Genomic DNA, 16619 nt, shown 5'->3' on the forward strand with positions numbered 1-16619 from the left:
ACCAGTGACAAATATATTATAAATTAATTTTTTGACCATCGAAAATCCAAAACTGGTATATCCATAACAAATTTACTTTCTATTAACTTCCTTCAAATTTTATTGTTAAATTCTTGACATGAATGACATATGATGATGTGGTATGGTATTGATAAGGTAAATATTATAAAAAATTCCAAATTTATACATTTATGACCAATCTAATGGCACATTTGCGATAATTTTGGGATCTTTCATGATATTAATCATATTGATTTCCACGTGAACTTGTGATTTCACCATACCATGTTAACAAATTGAATGGTAAAATTTAACGGAAAATAATGGATGATAAATTTGTCCAAAGTGTACAAATTTGGAGTTTTCATGGTTAAAAAATTAGTGCGCAATAAATTTATCATGGTTTAACAATTTTTTTTTGTAGTTAAAAATTAGTTTTAAATAAATTCATCATCAATACACTAGTTTGAGGTTTGAGGTGGTCAAAAAATTAGTTTAGAGTAAATTTGTCACATATATACCAATTTATAATTTTTTGTAATGTTAACCTCATTTTAAATTTTTTGAATTTTCTTAAATTTTATTATTTTCTTATTTCTTTCTTGATTTTCCTTCTTGTTCTACCAAGTTTGGTGATGGTCGATGCATGACCCTCCCCGAACTTCGAAGAAAAAGAGGAAAAGAATAAAATAAAATAAAAATAAAAAAATTATAAGAAATTTAGAAAATTTTAAAAGGTAAATAAAATAGTTTATGTCCGCATCAACTGTGTACATTAAGGGCGCATTTGTTTAAATGTGTTTCTGTTCCTAGGAACACAAATTTTTGTTAAGGAACAAAAATGCGTTTGTTTGCGTTTTTGTTCCAAAATTATTTTTTTGTTCCCAAAAACACATCGGAACGGAAACAAAAACAAAAAGATTTTGTTTTTGCTTTGTTTTACAAAATTTATGAACACTTTTCTCTCTCTTTCATTTTCTTCTTCTTTTCCTCTTCTTTTTCTTTCTTTTTCTTTGGTTGGTCGCCGGTGACCGGTCGCAAAGGGTTGGCAACCTCGCCAGAGCGTCGCCGGCCACTGGCAAGGCAAGGCGAGGCCGACCTCGCGCGCCAGTTGGGCGAGGTCGAGCTCGCCCAACCAAGGCAAGGTCGAGCCTCACCCAACTACGGTGAGTCTCGCCATGGCCGGGCGAGGCCGCCGCCCTCGTCGGTCGGTCGTCGGCCATGGTCGAGGCCGCCCCTCGGCCCTCGTCGGCCATGGTCGAGGCCGCCGCCCATGGCCGGCTCGGCGTGGCGAGGTGGCGACCGGCCAAAAGAATAAAAAAAAAAAAGGAAAATAAATAAGAAAATTTAAAAAATAAAATTTAAAAATTTAAAAATTAAAAGAAATATAAAATTATACAAATTTACCAAATATGTTTCTATTCTTTTTATATTTCTGGAACAAATTTACTAAACGCATTTTTTGTTCAAAAATTGTTTCCCGAAACAAAAATATTTTTTTTCTATTTCTGTTCCTTAAACAATTTTTAAATAGAAATGTTACCAAACGCATCCTAAGTGACTAACGTCCACATTACAAATTTCCAACTAGTGACCTTAAAAATTTTAAGACTGTATTGGTAAAATTGATAATAGATTTATAACATTTTTTGTAATTATCTCGAGAAAAATTAGATCTTAAGTTATTTTGAGAGACTTGGACATGAGCATCGGTAACTTAGGCACAAGTATAGAGGACTTTGGCCATGCCTAAGGGGTCATGGGCCCAAGTGCCAGCGTCAAGTTCTTGAGCCCGACCGATGGGGCCCTAGCTTGGTCATCAAGGTCCACAACTTGGCCTAGGAGGATGTAGGCTCGAGTCTTGATATTTAAGGTCCAAGCACCCGGGTCAAGTTCTATTTTGAAAAATGAAATCTGATTTGTAAAAGAGAAAAATCGTATCTTTGAAATATATTTTTCCATTGATTATGAAATTATTTTCTAGTAACTCATTTCATAAGCTATTTTTTTTTTTTTTGGTAAAGATCATTTCATAAGCTATTCATACATCCAAAAGTGAGAAAATAGTCCATAAATTTTGGTTCAATGTGTAATATCATCCCTGAATTTTTTATGTGTAATGTGATCCTCTGAACTTTTGCCCAATGTATAATGTCGTATGAGATTTTGAATTTGTTGAATGTAATAATTGAATTATTTATAAATGTTCGATGTAGTCCTAAATTATATAAATATGTTTGAAAATCCATAGGTCACATTGAACATGGAACAAAAATTTAAGGATCATATTGAATATTGGACTAAAATTCATGAATCACATTAAACAAATTAAAAGTGTATGGATGATATTACACATTGAATCAAAATTCATGTCACTATTTGTGTCATTTTCTCAAATCTATTAAAAAACAAAATTCACGAAACTAACCAACTAAGGGTGTATTTCTTCTGTGGAAAACGGATGATTTGAAAAATATTTTTCCAAATAGAATCACCCGTATCCCTTACAAAAAGGAATAAACGGAAAATATTTGCATAGTCCATCAAAATTTAAATATATATTATCATCAATAAGGAAAATATTTTTCATTGATTAATTATTTTGAATTATTTCAAAAGATACAAATGATTATATTTTAGAAAATATTTTTAAAATTATTCATCTTCTGCGGCACCACCAATTGCCCAAGCTAAAGGGGATATGAAAAATTCACAAATCTCATGTCATGATTTGTTTTTGCCTTTTCTTTTCATAAACCAAGAAATTGAGGAGGGGCGACCAGTCCATTTGCTGGAGTCAACACCTAAAAGGAGATAAAGAAATGTCCTAATTGCACTTTCGCTTCTTAACTGCCTCTCTCCTTTCTCCGATTGTTTCACAAAAAATAACTTTCAGAAAACATTTTCCGAATTTTTCAACGTTCATTTCGCAAAAAATGAACTAATCAAGAAAAATGTTTTCCACTATTAAAAAAAACACCTTCAAAAGTAGAGAAATTTAATTTCACTTTTCCATAATTTCTTCCACCTCACTTTTTTTCATCAAACACGTTTTCATTTTATTTTTTAAAAAAATCAAGTTTTTATTTTCTTTCTTTCCTTTTATTCTTCTTCCTTGGCCTTGGTCGGTGGTCGTTGGTGACCAGCCACAATCCAGCTCGAGCCTCACCTAATTTGACAAAGTCAAGCTTGCCCGAGGCCAGCGAATTGGGCGAGTTTGGGCCTTGCCCAGGTCGCCAAAGGTTCGCTAGGCTCTAGCGAGCTCGGCTTTGCTAGATTAAGCGAGGCTCAAGCGAGGCTGGAGCTCGCCAATGGTCGATCGTCGGCTGTCATTGTAACCGGCAACTAGCCAAGGCCAAGGAAGAAGAAGAGAAAAAGAAAGAAAAGAAAAAAAATATTAAAAATTACAAAATTAATATAAAAAAAAATTATTGAAAATGAGTGTATGCAGAAAATGATTTTCCTTTCCAAACGGTGAAAAATATTTTTTAATTTATTTTTAAATTTTAAACGAATATCGGAAAACATGATTATTTTCTTGAAAAATAATTTTCTATGCGAAACCTCAACTCTTGTCCAGATTTCTCCTACAGGTCTTTTTGTCTTTTGTTGACTTCTTAGCAAGGAAGAAAGATGAGCCTACAAGCAGAGATAGTGGAGTCCTCAAGAAGCAGGGGGGCAGGGGCACACGTTGGTCAAAAAGAAAGAGAAGAAAAGTCCAAGATGCTGATTGGCCATCAGTTGATAGATTTGCTTAGGAAAGAAGAAAAGAAAAGCAAGGTCCAACGGGTACTAAGAATAAGTTGCGGCTGGAGTTTTTGACATTGTAGTTGGTTCATGGTTGGACTCCAAGAGGCGGTGGAACACCCATGGGTAAGTAGTGCTGGAAGCATTTGAAGTCAGGCGAATGACCTCAAGGCTTAAGGCTTAGAGAGCCTTGGTCCTAACAGCCTCAGGCAGAGAGAGCCTCAAGCCACCATAGCAAAGGTGAGCTTTAGGGAAAGCCACACGCATGTGAGGTTCAGGGAAAATTTCCAGCAATGAGAGCTTTGAAAGACGCAACGCAGCCTGACAGAGAGAGTAGCTCTATGTGAAAGAGTTGTTCCTCCATAAGCGAGAGAAAAGATAGAATAACTGAATGTGTGCTTGTATTAGCTAGTTTGAGTGCGAGGTTTTGAACGTGGTGAGATGAGTTACACTATGATAATTGTGCGATATAACCTTTTGAGTATTAAAATAACAAGTATGCTTTTAGTTATCTATTACAATTCTCTTGTATTACCACTACAATACTTTCACGTGCCCTACGAATGGTAATAGAGCAAAGGGTCGTAAACCCTCCAATTGGTATCAGACACCATTGTAAAGCTATTCACCAGAGGAAGATGCATGTGCTATTACCGCAAAATAAGGCCATTCAAAAAGGCCCGACACTACTCTATACAACCCAAACACAGAAAACATGATATTGTAGGGTAGGGTCTTAATATTGTTCAGGTAAACAATTATAAAACAAGAAGTACAGTTGTTCCACTTCGGTTAGGGTCTTAATATTGTTTGACCCAAAAGCACGTTACTTAATTTGCTGTCTCAGTGTCTCTGAGCTCAAACACAAATCTGAGCAGTCGACCCCCATTCGACGCTTGCTGTCTCTGCCTCAAGCCAGTCGATGCTTGCTGTATATGTCTCGAGCCCTCGCGGACTCTCCATCCCCCTTGTCGACTCCGACTAGCATACAGTTAGACCGTCGCTCCCCAGCCTATCTGCGAGATGAATTCGAGCGATTTGTAAGGGCGCGGTCGACTGCAAAAACGTTCGAAGTCGCGAACTCCTATATAAGGTTATTAGCACGAGTTACCGAGCCACCTCCATAGGCGGCGAATCCCATGTCAGGAGCTTAAAGATAAGGTAACTTTTGCATGTCGTATATCCTGAGAAGGACGAAGGTGGGACAATGTGCTGGACGGCCAATTCATCTCATATCCCTCCCGGTGATATCCTGATTTCGTTACAAACTCATTATGGGGTTTGACAGAAATATTTTCAAATCCTGCTCCTAGAATAATTTAGCATTTTTTATGAAAAATATTCTTCATAATTATGAAATTTTCAGTAAAGCAAATGTATCTAAAGCAAGGTGGGTAAAGCAAGTGCATTATGGCTGCATTTGAGAACTGCCGTGGGAAGGAGCTTTGGAGGGCTAGAGGCCTTTGGGCCAAATATCTAGTGTTTGGCAATGTTTTTTTACTTGCCTTTGCCAAAGGCAAGCCTTCCCATGGCTGAAAGCCCAAGGCAGGTTGGGGGCTCCTTTAGGCATTCGGCCTTCTCGGAAGGCTGAGGGAAGAGTAAGACAAAATTTAACACATTTTTATCTGAGTTTTATCAAGCAAGCAAATTTTAGAAAAAAAAAAAATAATATTTTCCGCATATGTTATGCGCAAGTAAATGAATTTTAAAAATTGAAACGTCGCTTATTGGTGCTAAAACCAAAAGTCGAACCACATAGCCAGAGTTATTGAAGAATCGAAGATGGAGAAACTATTTTTGCATTAGGGGTCAAGTAGACGGAGAATTGAACGTGCAAAACTGTCGTTCCAAGTTCAAACGCGCCTCTCTTTTCACGCACTCATCACGTTGTCGAGCCTGCACAACGAAGCACATGGCATGTCTCACCGAAGATTTTAAGGAAATGCGTGTCCCAAACTCAAAGCCCAACCCGTCATGTGCCGAGACTCCTGACGACAAATCGTTCTCACCGGTTCGGTCCCAACAGTCATGAGAAGACCCAAAAGAATTGAGTGAACCGAAGTCTTGGCAATAAGAGACTGACTCCACAATTTATAGAGAATCCACTTCTCCAAAGCGAAAGCCAGCATCGACATTCACCTCTTAAACATCATCAGGGGCAAGATATCCAAGAACCGCATAGAAATTCGGACACGAGAAGCAAACAGAGTATGTAACTGGGTCCAAGAAATGGAGCACCCGAAGAACCAGTCTAGAAAAACCACCCATGCTTCTTATGAATGGCGAGGTGCATCTATAGCTCAGCAATTGCAATGTATAAACAATCAGTTCATCCCAACAGCAGTGCGCAGAGAGAGAGAGAGAGAGAGAGAGTAATTCATTCAACTATTATGAACAGGCATCAGAATGTTTCTGTAGGAACTTTAAGACTATAAGACTCTGATCATCTACTTTAACCACCGTTCGATAAACTGACTAATGTATATCTCTAAACAAACGATAACGGCAACGTGAGAGATTGAGGTTGTCTGCACAACTCAATACACCCGATCTCTAATCTAAACTGTTCAAGACCTGCCTGATGAACTCACCTTCTCCAAGAGGTCCTTTATCTCGCCCTCTAGACCGGACTTCATCTTCTTCGACAACTTCCCGTGGGACTTATCCACCATTGATGTCATCTTCTCAAGCTTCAGCTTTATGTATTGAAGTTCAGATGCTTCTCCGGTTGATGATTGCGAAGCAGATTGCTTCTTAGGGGCCATGTTGCTGTGCTGCTTGGGAAGAGGAGAATCTTCAGCGCTTGCACCACCACCGTGTCCATGTGTCTTGGGAGTAGTGGAATCGCACTGAAGCTTGAAGCTGGCATTGGCAGATTGAAACGGATTCTCCTTTTGTGAACTTTTTAGGGCTTCTTCAGCATTAGAGTTCTTTTGAAAGACCACAAGAGCATATAAATTGTTGTAGCACATATCTGTTTCTGTTTCATTCAATACCCCAAATTTACTATATATTTTGATGAGATCGTCTTTCGTGGGTAAAGAAGCACCAGGACTGAACGTAACATGAAGCCGTCCTGGGACTTCTTTTTTCTTCCCACTTGATCTCTTAGAGGCTGGTTGACTTTTAGGAGTATCCATTGTGGATTCATCCTTCTTGATTCTTTTCCTCCCCGGTTTACTTGGAGTTGATTTGACAGAAGTTTCAGATCGGTTGGTCAGGGCTCCCTTCGATGACTCAGGCTCTGCCTCGTGAGACTTTCTCTTTCTCCCAGGTTGGCGTTTATTGAATGTCTTATAGTTGGACCCATCGCAGTACACGGAGCTTCTATACATAGGGAAAAACTCCTCAACAACATCAGATTTGCTCTCCCTTGCATGTACAGGATCAACAGCGACAGCCCGAACTTCAGATAGGACATCATTGGCAGAAGCCTTGACATTCATCAGCACATCAATCTTGTTGTCACCTTCTCCTTGAGTTTCAGGAATTTTCTCACTGAATGTCTTGTGTCCAGTTCCAGATTCCTCTGCATCCTTTTCCTGACCTTTACTGTGCTCAGACTTCAAACTTGAAGCTGAAACCTTTAGGTTATCGGCAGCCTTGGTCATCCTCTCTCCTATTCGAATTAAACTGGAAATTTTTAAGGATTCAGCTTCAATGTCGCCCTTTTTCTGACCCCTACTTATATTCATGTATGGTGGAGACAAGTACCTGCTCTTCTTCCTTTCCCTTGACAAAAAGCCCTTCTCAAGTTGTTCAGAGTCACCATCAGAAGCTTCTGCACTAGAACCTTCTTTCACCTTTCCCTCTGCTATTACAGAATGCTTAGATTGTTCTTTCTCCTGAGGCCCACTAATTTCAGAACCCGAGATTCTTTTCCTCTTCCTTCCGCTCTTCTTAGTTTCCTCCTTGTGGCTGCCACTGATGCCACCATCCATCTCGACATTTGAATCGGACCTTTTGAACTCCACCGATTCATTTTTTGAAGAACTCTTATCATCACTGCGAGCTTCGTCAACATTAACCTTTTTCTGTTTCACAGATGACCCTGCGCCTTCTTTGGTTTTATTCCCCTGCTTAACATCTGCCTGAGTATCCAGGTTGCCACCAATAATTTCAGCAATGCTCTTCTGCTTCGGTTTCTTGTACCCTCCGTTGGTGGATGCACCATGGCATTTCTGCAACACAGCCTTCTCAGTACGGGAAGAAATCCATTCTTCCAATACGGGCCCCTGAAATGGGACCCCCACTTTGCCATCAACCATTGCAACATCTTCTCTCAGGTCTTCAAGACCTGGTATCTCCACCGCTTCATGGTAACTAGGCAACTGATCGAACCCTTTCGCCCTATAAAAAGCTAAGAGCCAATTCTTCAACACTGCCAGCTCAAGTATACTGGATGCAGAAGCAAGATGCGTCAAAAACTTCAAATGAGAAAGCAACTTCCTGGGTTCAGTCCAAACAACCGAAAGCCTCCCAATCCCATCATCAGAAACAAAAACCTCTTCCTTAATTCCAGAATTCCCTACCAAGGGCCTAGTCAGACGCTTGTCCATGGGCACACAAGAGCAAGTCATCCTCGTATTCACAAATCTACCTATCTGGTCTAACGCAGCCTCTACAGCATTCAAAAAATTCTTCGAAGTACTCTGCTTCGTCATTACCTCAAAAGTCTCCTCGAAAGGCTTCAACTGAGCAGGGTGACACCAGGCAAATGTTCCATCACCAAAGTACGACACAAGGAGCTTACCCCTAGTCCTGAGCTTCGCAGCAAGGTCTGAGGCATCTGACGAATCATAAACCTGCCCCGGCCACCACGGATGGCTCTTCACTTTACCCCACACCAAGTCCCCTACAGAATACTGACATTCTACAACATCCTCCCCTTCTCCATCAGCAGGTTCGCTCATCGATTCACTGATTTTCCCAATCTCCTCTGCCGAATCAGCTAGAGTTACACCATTTCCATCGACCACAAGAATTTTTCTTCTGCCTTTGGATGCTCCACTAGCATCCCCACTGGCCAAAGCAGGCGTGCTCAATGTACTCTTACTGCCCTCCACATCCTCACCGACCCCAACCGAAGACACCAACGGCCCATCTTGATTATCGACCACTCTCCCGCTCCCCCTCATTTTCAACAAAGAGGACACCCCATTCATCTCGAAATCCTCCAGCCCGCCATCCCTCCCGCCCAAGAAATCCTCATTCCCGCCGCCGCGCGCCCCGTCCCCGGGAACCTCCCCACCCACCTCCACGCCGCCCTGTTTCGCCACTTCCCCAGCAGCCTTCTTGCCTCCCAAGCCTTCCTCCTCCTCCTCCTTCCCATTAATAGAAACCCTAACCCCCTCCTCCCCGCCCTCCCCTTCGCCGGACCCTGGGCCCGCGCGAGCCCCGCCTTCCTCGACGCTCCCATCGCCCAGCGCTCGGGCCGCCGCGGCCTTCTCGGCCAAAGACTCGACCTTGGCCCCGACCGTACCCATGTCAGCGAAAACCCTTTTATCCTACAAACAAGCACAACCCTCCAACGTATATATATCGGGGAAATGAAAATGTAACCGAAACCCACGAAGCTGCAGAGAGAAACGATTAAAAAAACAAAGAAAGAAAGAAAGAAGACCAGACGCGTAGCGCCTTAGGGTTTTCTCGTAGAGGACGATGTGCCACCACCACAACCAACAGAAAAAAACAAGAAGGAACGAGCCCAAGAAAGACAAAAGATAGCAGAGAGAGAGAGAGAGAGGACTAGAGGAACGTCGAATACCTGAGAAAGCCACGCAGATACTCTACGGGTTCTCTACATACGCACCCCCCAAAAAACACCACTTCCAGAGAAACAGAGAGAGAAACAGAGCGCGACGGCAAAGAGATCAATTTCAGAGAGAGAGAGAAGGAGAGGAGAGATTAGAAGGGGTCGGTGGAATTTACCGAAACAGGGGAGAGTTTATCTTTTTACTCTGGCCGACCCGACGATCTCGTGGACGTACGACGATATATGGAAAACTTTCGTATTTGCAGGCGACGATGATCTCGACAGCGAAAGGCTCTGTATGTAATGAGCATCTACTTATACTAGAATGGTCCCCCCTACCAGCCGCGCGTTTAGGCGGTGATCAGGTTCACCCCCGCCCGCGCGTCCACGCCGGCTGCGCCCCTCTTTTCTTTTATTCTCATTTCGCTATTTTCAGAGGCTTCGCGAAATATGAACGTATGGAGAGATGGGATTGGTAGCCTTACGTCTTTCTTCTCTCTCTTCAGTTGATTCTGAAACTTCGAATTTCCAATGCGTTTGAGCGTTTTGCATGGGGAGCCACAAAGAGTGGCTGACCAGTTACGACGTGATGATTGGCTCCTCGACGGATCGGATGAGTTTTTTCTGTGCGGTACGAGCCTTCTATTCGTGCTATTATGTCAATACGTGTCTCATTTAATAAGTTATGTCAATACCATGGATAATTTCCGTTCAAAAATCAATTCATGTATAGTTAATTGCATCATATCGTATCGAGTTTGAGGTGATCTCCCATGTCCTCGAACCGTGACAAAAACTACCTTCAAAGCTGCAGATGGGTTGTAAACGCGTCGTACAGACCAAATTCAAAGATATATCCAATCAGTTCATTCACACTAGATTAGGGCAAAAGGTAAAAACTTTCTCAAAAAGCTATTTAGTAATTGCCAAGTTCGAAACTTGATACGAAATTAGCAAACAACTAAGATGACTTTGATGTGACATCCATGCACCTCGACTTTATCGCAAAGATATTTTAAGTCAGGCAACATTTATTATGCTTTTGAGAGTTCCTTTTTTTAACAATGGCATCTTCGCACTTGATGACCTGGGGAATCATGTAGCTCCAAGCTTATGCTGTGAAATGTAAAAAGCGTGTGATTAGTGAACCTTATAGGAAATCACCAGGTGGAAGCCAGAAGATCGTTCGATAGATGAAAAGTGAGGAACGGTGGAAATATCAATAGAAATTTCTATCTGCATAACCGAAATTGGACACTAAATTTTCTGAACCAAAACAAGCTCTTGCTAGAAAACTATACATTGATGTACTCACATCGACGTCTCTATTGCATAGTCAAACCTTTCAATTACACATTGTTAAAAAGATGTACACAAGTTCATGAGAGTTGTGATATTTCGTGTGGCAATGTACAACATAGTGACATGAGAAGAAGTATGTTCATGAGAGACGCGTTGTTTTAAAAACTTTCAGAATAAACATGCGATTATTGTCCACGTTGTGGGCAATTAAATAAGTTCATTACACTATGTCAATCACACAGCCAACACATGAAACACTCTTGTAAAGCAACGCAGAAAGAGCAATCGCATTAGGTTCCATGAAACTATCTTGGTTTCGTGGTAAGCACACACCTTTTGTTTTGGAGGACTGAACCTGCGAAACAAAAGAATGTCTCTAGCAATTTCTAAATGCATTGACCGTTCCTTCATCCCACGCACACACAATTCCGATCTAAGAGTGACATCTCGTTCTTGAGCATATTATATCAACAAGATGCGTCCATAATAATATGCTTCAAACACGAAAGAATTAATAATAATATGCATCAATAAAGCATGAGGGATTTCCCCTTGGAAACAATCTAGATGCTGCATGAACGTGAAAGAATCTACAAATATAGTATGTTAATACAAAGAAAAAGAGGGGGTCTTCAAAGCACAAACATGCCTTTCTCCTCATTCACCAATGATGCCGTTGAGTCTGTATATACATGATTTCTCGTACAGCTTTTACAGTTGCAGTGACATCATGCGAGTTGATTTCATATCCGACAATTGGCAGCTGCACAGCAACATGAATATCATCAGGACATTTTCATTAGTTCGCTAGGCGACAAAATCCAAAACATCTGTTTCTCAAACAAAGCCCCTCTGAATTTTTATGGAGTCGTCTAACTTCTCCCTTTCTCAACATCATTGCTAGTCGAATCCAAAGGGACTAAATATAATTTAATTCCCTTCACCTATTTCTTTGTATTGGATAGGATGTTAGATGACATGTCAGCACACATTTGGACTGAAAAAAAACAGGTAAGCATGACAAATGCTAGAGTGAACACACAAAAATGTAAAGAACCATCATTCTATGCATAGAAATTGAATGAACTTGGAGAAGTCAAGCATCGATTCTACCCATTTAGAGTCAACATTATGAGATTTTCAGGACAAATGAAGAGGGAAAAAAGGGAAGACTGAAAGAATGTGTTTCTGAAATGGTTGTTTCAGACAAGATGAAGACAAGGTATTTGTCCAACAAAAGTACTTACTGCAATAGACAAATTGGTTGAAGTCAAGAGTGACCCTCCCCTGCTTAGCTGTATCAAAAGAACTAAAAAGATTCCTGCAACAGGAAAAATGGAGTGCGGCCATTTAACCAAGTACTGAGATGACGTAGATTGGGTATATCAGAAGAACCACATAACCGCAAAAACCACCCCTGCCAATACTGGTTCTGTTCGCACCATGTGAAGAACTTTTTCCAAATCACAATAATAAGCGTGCAAAGTTATAATAACATGACCAGTGAGACGTGTAAGCAAAGCACTAAAATTGCCACACATTGGAACTATTCCTTCTCATACCGTAGTATTTACATTCTTGAAAGAAGCAACATCATGTACTTTTTGACTGGAGGAGCACTTACCTTGCAGAGTGAACAAATATACAAAGAGACATGAAATCATCCAGCCGAAACCTTCCATTCTTCTTCTGATCGAAGCTCTTCATAATGAAGAGAAAGGAATTTTAATAATTAAATAGCAGCCAGCATTTGCAATCATTAATCTTAAGGCAATAATCAACAATCTCAACAACTGTTTGTTTGCCTTGAGCTAGACAAATGATCCCTCATTAAAAAGAAAAATGACATCCCTCAATTCTCTCAGTCTTCCCTGAGAGAATCAATATGTTATTTTGACAAAACCATACAAGGGAAACTAATAATTGGAATAATCACAGTTGCCCATCTACATAAGTAAAGTCTATCCCAGAACATGACTAGAACGAAAATAAGAAAATATTCACCATAGCCTAAAGTTTGAGAGATTGTTTTACAAGAGAAGCATGTAAAATCTGTGAACTATAAGGCTCTGTTTGTTTTCTTGTGCCTCGACTCTTTACAGGAGTATACCTCTCTTCACGGCAGACCGCGGATAAAATGTCCACAGAAACCTTGTGTTTCAGGTACCATTCACTATTAAATATCAATAAGGGTTCAGTTAAATATCCACTAGGTATAATCCTAGGAGGTAAAAGACAGCTTATACTTCACTGTCCCAGTCGAAAAAAGCAGATACATCCACCCCTCATCACTATGATCATGCAATAAATCTCATTAACCTAAAATCTTTTCAGATAATAGAAATTATATGTTACCTCACAGACACTGTAAAATGATGGAGAGTCAAGCGAGAACCCAATTTTCACCAGGGCCTGCAATAACACTAATGACTTGAGGTAGGGAGAGAATAAAAACTGTGAAGAACCATCACAAATGTCCTAAAATCAATGGAAAGGCCATCATATATGTCCTTTGTACATCTTTAAAGATTGGAAAAATGAACGTCCCAAAGCATGACTGATGATAGACGATCAGAGGACATCAATGAGTTTAACCAGTTCAGTTTCAAAAGTCAAGAGAAGACGAGAAACTGAGTGAAGTGAAATCTTGGTGACAGAGATGACGCCGTGATTTACAGAAAATCCACTACATTAAAGTGATAGGAAGCAGTGTCATTTACCTCGTACACATCATCAGGGACAATATATCCACGACCCCTGTGGCAATGGAAAAACAAGAAACAGTCGGTTAGTTACTGTCTGAACAAAGATGTACTTGAAGAACCAGTCCAAATAAATAGACATGAAAGGAGAGGGGCTAGAATCCTCATTAAAGAATTTCTTCAAGCTTTGGTTTACCCGTTCCGAATCAATGCCTCTTTTTATCAAAAATGCATATCATCTGCCTACTTTAAATATTGTACACTTTTTCCTCTTTCCAAAAAAAATTTATTTCTTAGATCTAACTGGTGAAGAAAGATTTTCATCAGAATGGGTGAAAGTGGGCTGCCCTGAGGTATGTGTTAAGTGTGATTACAAAAATCCCTCCCATTTTTGTCAAGGAGTGGCATTTTTAGGAAAGCTAATATAGGATCACAGAAGGACCAATTTTTCTTTCCCAAGTAGGTTTGAATTACATTGATTAGTAGCACATGATACATGTTGTCAAAGATGATGAATTATCACATCTGTGGGTCAACAACAAGCAACTTGTAGGAAACAATCACTTGCCTGAGAGATCAGCACAAGTATCACAACATCCAATGTGGAAAATCAAACTTCAAGAACAGAATTTGCAGTTCAATGTTAAGGCATGCTAGCCATCGTGGCATTGTTGAATGAAAAGATTAATTAGTGAAATACAATGTCAAACTTGCATCATGCACCAGCTAAATGTGGCAGTGATAGCAGATTTTGAGATTGTCAAACAAGAGCAAGCAATGTGACTGAAGGGCCTGACTGTACATCCAATTACTCATTTTTCCAAGCATTCTAGAACTTACAGGACAAGCTATATAAAACCCAACCTCGATATTTTGCATATGGACTTGTTTAAGTAGGAAAAAAGACACACCCAATAAAATAAGGGAAAAGAACAACTCTGTCAAGGAAAGCATGAAATTGTGTATGTGTCCACTAGAACCATGGATGGGACCAATCAACCGCTGCAATATAAACTGTTGACTCACCTCTCAAGGTCTGAGAAGGCATGTTGAACCTGCATGCATCAGAAGAAATTAGTTTCTAAAATCCTCAGAAGGCATATCTTTCAATACGCTTCTGTATACGATTTAATTCAGCGCAGTAATAGCATAAGGTTCCTTAAAGGCAAGGGCAAAGATTGTCGTAGGCTTCTTCAAGATCTTTTGCTAATAAAATATAGTTATGAAAGAGAAGAACCATTGGAAAAGGAAATACAGATGATAGCCACAATTGCTTCAGTTGCTTCAGAAAAAGTTGAAGGGAAATGGATTCATGGAAAACCGAAGTCAATTATATCTTCAAGACTCACATGCAAGGTGCTTCAGTGCTCTGGTACAAAATGGGGAGAATCTTGCATGGAGCAAACTATTCTAGATGTCATATGCTATGCAACATTTCTCCATGAATTGACACCTCAGTGTTGTTTCATCAACCACCAAAACAAAAACAAAAGAAAAAAAGGCATCAAATACCAGAATACTAACCTTGAGAAGGAACTTGTTGAGAGCAACAAACTCTGTGCAAATAAAAAAAGAACACAGAGAAATCAAATATCAAGCATATTCAGAAAATACTTTTTTTTAGAACAATATATATTGAGATAAATCAATTGAAACTAATCTGAATCTGCAAATAATTGTGTTCAAAGATAACTAACAGATGGACAGATGATTTTCACTTGATTGCAACCCCGAGACCTTATCCCAGCTTACATTGGAATCTTCTATTCCTAGACCCTGAGAATTTGTTCAATTGGTACCCCAGAGCAAGAACCATTCCCCCCAAATCAAAGGAAATCATAGCCTAGGTCCTTGTGAAAGTCGCGTATGTGTTTTGAATTTTTAACTACTGTAGCAACCCGGCTTTAGGCACACTCCCATCAACTTCAGCATAATCCTGGAAAGGACATAAAACTCCTGCTAAAATTCCCGCGAACACAAGTTGCGACATGGTGGAGAGAGCATATCAGCTCCAGATTAAACTACGACTGCCGAACACTTCAACTAAGGTTTGCAGGAGCACGCAACTTCCACGATCAAAATAGGCGAAAGCGGCCAACACAACCTGGACCTGGCTTTTCTCGGCATTCGCACCGCGCGCATTGTCAATTCACGCGCGTAATACCTCGACCACTCCTACATCAGACACCACGAAACGTACGGAAAACGTAAAGAGCAGTATCGACAATCGACAGGGGCAGCATCCACTTGCCTTCGAAGCTCATAGTCCCGTTCCTGTCGAAATCATACATCCTGCCAAACGAAAAAAAAAACCACCGCGGTCGCGCCCGATCACCTTCCAATCCAATCGACACCGACACGGACATGGACATGTACACAAGGAAAGAAGGCTAATCGGAAAGAGCGAAATTCGAGGACCTGATCATCTGCTCCACGACCGAGATGGACAGTTCCAAGTTCCCAACCGCGAGAGCCCGCTGATCGCACCAGAAAAGGAGCCAAAAAATCAGCCGCCGTCAGCGACGACGACTTCGATCATTTCCGGTCGACTGAGGGAGGTCGGAGGAGAGGGAAAGAGAGAGAGAGAGAGGACCTTGAGCTGGACGGCGGTGATGCTGCCGGTCTTCTCCGAGTCAACTCGCTCGAACCACTCCTTCAGGATCGCCTTGTTCTCCATCTTCCGAACTCGGAGCTCCCAACTCGCCGCGAATCGCCTCCTGATGATCGATCGACGCTCCTGGTCTGACAGGAATCTAATAATTAATAATTAAAATAAAATCGTCTCTCTCGGTATTAATAGGTTCCACCGTGGCCTGCTCCGTACGAGACGACGCGCTCGTCCCGAGTCAATTTGTCCAAATGATGATGCACGAGACACCCGAAATAATGAATTAGGTCTTTCTTTCGCTTCGTTCGTTATCTTAAAAATTATCGGATGAGAAATGTTTTTCCACACAAAAAATATAAGTAACAATATGTCAGACTATGCCGATTTCAAATTCAATTGGCCATTATTGCATTAAATTGTGATTTCGAAAGTGCTAAACGTTGTTTTGAGTAAATCGACTCTTCAATTATGAGTGTCGTTAAGCATAATATTGAAATATTATTGC

At 40.6% G+C, this 16619-nt stretch overlaps 2 protein-coding genes across 3 annotated transcripts; both read right to left on the reverse strand.

The window, feature by feature from the left end:
• Positions 1-6101: 6101 nt before the first annotated feature.
• LOC104419024 lies at positions 6102-9804 on the reverse strand. 2 transcript variants are annotated; one of them, XM_039301850.1, is made up of 3 exons: positions 9679-9796; positions 9515-9575; positions 6102-9254 (listed from the first exon to the last, which is right to left on the reverse strand). In XM_039301850.1, the coding sequence occupies exon 3, from the start codon at positions 9231-9233 to the stop codon at positions 6315-6317; it is 2919 nt and encodes a 972-aa protein (XP_039157784.1). In that variant the 5' UTR covers positions 9234-9254; positions 9515-9575; positions 9679-9796; the 3' UTR covers positions 6102-6314. The 2 variants fall into 2 exon arrangements, with proteins under 2 accessions (XP_039157784.1, XP_010028829.2); XM_010030527.3 differs by lacking the exon at positions 9515-9575 and having other exon boundaries at positions 9679-9804.
• A 1434-nt stretch (positions 9805-11238) lies between these two features.
• LOC104419025 (sorcin) lies at positions 11239-16273 on the reverse strand. The gene is made up of 10 exons (XM_010030529.3): positions 16100-16273; positions 15925-15983; positions 15758-15798; positions 15031-15062; positions 14533-14561; positions 13525-13561; positions 13160-13216; positions 12429-12505; positions 12052-12125; positions 11239-11567 (listed from the first exon to the last, which is right to left on the reverse strand). Exons 1-10 carry the CDS (start codon positions 16181-16183, stop codon positions 11548-11550), a joined length of 510 nt encoding a protein of 169 aa, XP_010028831.2. The 5' UTR covers positions 16184-16273; the 3' UTR covers positions 11239-11547.
• Between the last annotated feature and the right edge of the window lie 346 nt (positions 16274-16619).

This window comes from Eucalyptus grandis, chromosome 9 (genome assembly GCF_016545825.1).
Source record: "Eucalyptus grandis isolate ANBG69807.140 chromosome 9, ASM1654582v1, whole genome shotgun sequence".
Taxonomy (NCBI): Eukaryota; Viridiplantae; Streptophyta; class Magnoliopsida; order Myrtales; family Myrtaceae; genus Eucalyptus; species Eucalyptus grandis.